The sequence below is a fragment of the Propithecus coquereli genome, unplaced genomic scaffold (assembly GCF_000956105.1).
Source record: "Propithecus coquereli isolate 6110/MARCELLA unplaced genomic scaffold, Pcoq_1.0 Scaffold108, whole genome shotgun sequence".
In the NCBI taxonomy this organism is placed as follows: Eukaryota; Metazoa; Chordata; class Mammalia; order Primates; family Indriidae; genus Propithecus; species Propithecus coquereli.
The window spans coordinates 2,454,875-2,457,411 of NW_012134747.1; the positions used below are offsets into that span (position 1 = coordinate 2,454,875).

Sequence of the window (2,537 nt, forward strand, 5' to 3'; positions counted from 1 at the left end):
AGTTGTTTTGGTCATAGGTCACTTATTATTTAAAAAAAACATTACTTATGTGTCATACTTTTCCATAAATAAAAGATTTTGTGCCTTTCACCTTGGTCTTATGGATGACCAGCTCTGGAGAAATACAGCTGCCATGTTGAAAAGGCTTTCAGACAGCCTGAAGATGCCCACACTAGGAAGAACTTAGGCCGATCAACAGTCAGTACCAACTTGTCAGCCATGTCGGAGAGGCACCTTGAAATGACATCCTCCAGCCGCAGGAAAACATTCAGATGACTGCAGCTCCACCAGACCTTTGACTGAAGTTTGTGAGAAGCACCAAGCCAAAATTGTCCAGACAAGCCTTCACTGAATTCTTGACTCATAGAAAGTATGGAAGATAGTAAATATATATAAGTTTTGGGGTAATTTGTATCAGCAAATACAACTTGTAGAGATTTTGACACCCGGATGTGGACTGCAGATATGACAAAAACCTGAATGTGTGGGAGTGGCTTTCAGATTGGATTTTTAGTGAGTCTGAAGGGACTTTCAGTAGAGTATTAGTGAAGGCCAAAAAGATCTTACAGAGACTGTTAGCAGAAAGCCAATGTCCTGGGAGAAGCCAGCTGGTTAAGGCTTAAAGAAAAAATAAACCCTGTAAATGTTATTAGAAACTGGAAGAAGGGATATTTGTTACGTAATGGCAAAAAGTTTAGCAAAACTGTGTGGAAGGTAGAAGATACACGTGATAAACTGACTCAGTCATTTAACACATGAGATTTTAAAGCAGAGTGTGGAGGGTGCCACCTGGCTTCTTCTTGCTGTATATAATAAAATATGAGAGAAGATAGATAAACTAAAGAAAGGACTATTAAAAATAAAACAGATTAAACAAACTGGAAAACCTAGAGGAAATGGATAAATTCCTGGACACATGCAACCTACTAAGTTTGAATCAGGAAGAAATAGAAAACCTGAACAGACCAATAATGAGTGACAAGATGGAATCCGTAATAAAAAAAAAAATCTCCCAACAAAGAAAAGAGCCAGATGGTTTCACTGCCTAATTCTACCAAACTTTCAAGGAAGACCAAACACCAATTCTCTTGAAACTATTCCCCAAAAATTGAAGAGGGGATTCTCCCTAACTGAAGGCCAGCATTATCCTAATACCAAAATCAGTAAAGGACATAACAAAAAACAGAAGACTATAGGCCAATATTCCTGATGAACATACAGGCAAAAATCCCTAGCAAAATACTAGCATATTGCATCCAACAGCTCATCAAAAAGAGAATGCATCATGATCAAGTGGGATTTATCCCAGGAAGAAAGGAAGGTTCCACATACACAAAGCAGTAAAACGTGATATATCACATCAGCAGAGTGAAGGACAAAAACCATACAATCACCTCAATAGATGCAGAAAAAACTTTTAATAAAATTCAACATCTCTTCATGATAAAACTCTTAACAAACTGGGCATAGAAAGAACATACCTCAACATAATAAAGGCCATATAGGACAAACCCACAGCTAACATCATACTATCATCATACTGAATGGGGAAAAGCTGAAAGCCTTTCCTCTAAGAACTGGAACAAAAACAAGGATACCCACTTTTAGCACTCCTATTCAACATAGTACTGAAGTCTGAAACAAAGCCATCAGGCAAGAGGAAGCAATAAAAGGCATCCAGATTGGAAAGGAGAAAGTCAACTTGTCCCTCTTTACAGATAATATAATTGTATATCTAGGAAAACCTAAATACTCAACCAAAACACTCTTAGATATGATAAATATTAAATCAATTCAGTACAGTTGCAGAATACAAAATCTATATACAAAAATTGGTAGTGTTTTTATATACCAATAATGAACTAACTGAGAAAGAAATCAAGAAGGCAATCTCATTTACTAGAGCTACAAAAAATAAAATACTTAGGAATCAGTATACCTAATACACTGTAAGTGCTAAACAAATAATTGTTATGTTGTATCGCTTTTTAAATTTGTACTTTTTGATCATTGTGTTATTATCTTTTATCTTTTTTCCTGAATATTTTAGATGCATAATTGGTTGAATCCATGGGTATGGAACCCATGGGTATAGAGGCCTGCCTGTATATAAAAGACAAATTTTAGATCAATAAGAATATCTTAAAAATAAAGTATTTTGTCAATTCTTTTATTATAAATGATAATACATCATTAGATAAATTAATCGTGGGTAATTTTTTTTCTTCCTAAAGAATACATGTCAATGACCAGATTGTGGAAGTGGATGGAACCAGCTTGGTGGGTGTCACACAGAATTTTGCTGCAACAGTTCTCAGAAACACTAAGGGCATTGTCAGGTAAATATGTGCTTTCATATACATACAATTTGGTTACTTTATATTTTGTTGGATTTTAATGGTCTATAGTTTAACCTATAAATATAAATATATGTAATTGCAGTGACAGTTTTATGTGACTACTAAAAAGTTGTCTTTAGTTTTTCATTTTTCCTTCTTTATTATAATTTATGTTCCATTCCAATATAAATGGAATTT

At 34.5% G+C, this 2,537-nt stretch overlaps 1 protein-coding gene across 1 annotated transcript in view; it reads left to right on the forward strand.

Annotated features, from left to right (window-relative positions):
- The window catches only part of PPP1R9A (protein phosphatase 1, regulatory subunit 9A), a 328,117-nt gene that overhangs the window by 201,179 nt on the left and 124,401 nt on the right, over positions 1-2,537 (forward strand). The window contains exon 5 of the mRNA XM_012647532.1: positions 2,235-2,339. Coding sequence (XP_012502986.1) covers positions 2,235-2,339 — 105 coding nt within the window. The remainder of the gene's footprint in view (positions 1-2,234; positions 2,340-2,537) is intronic.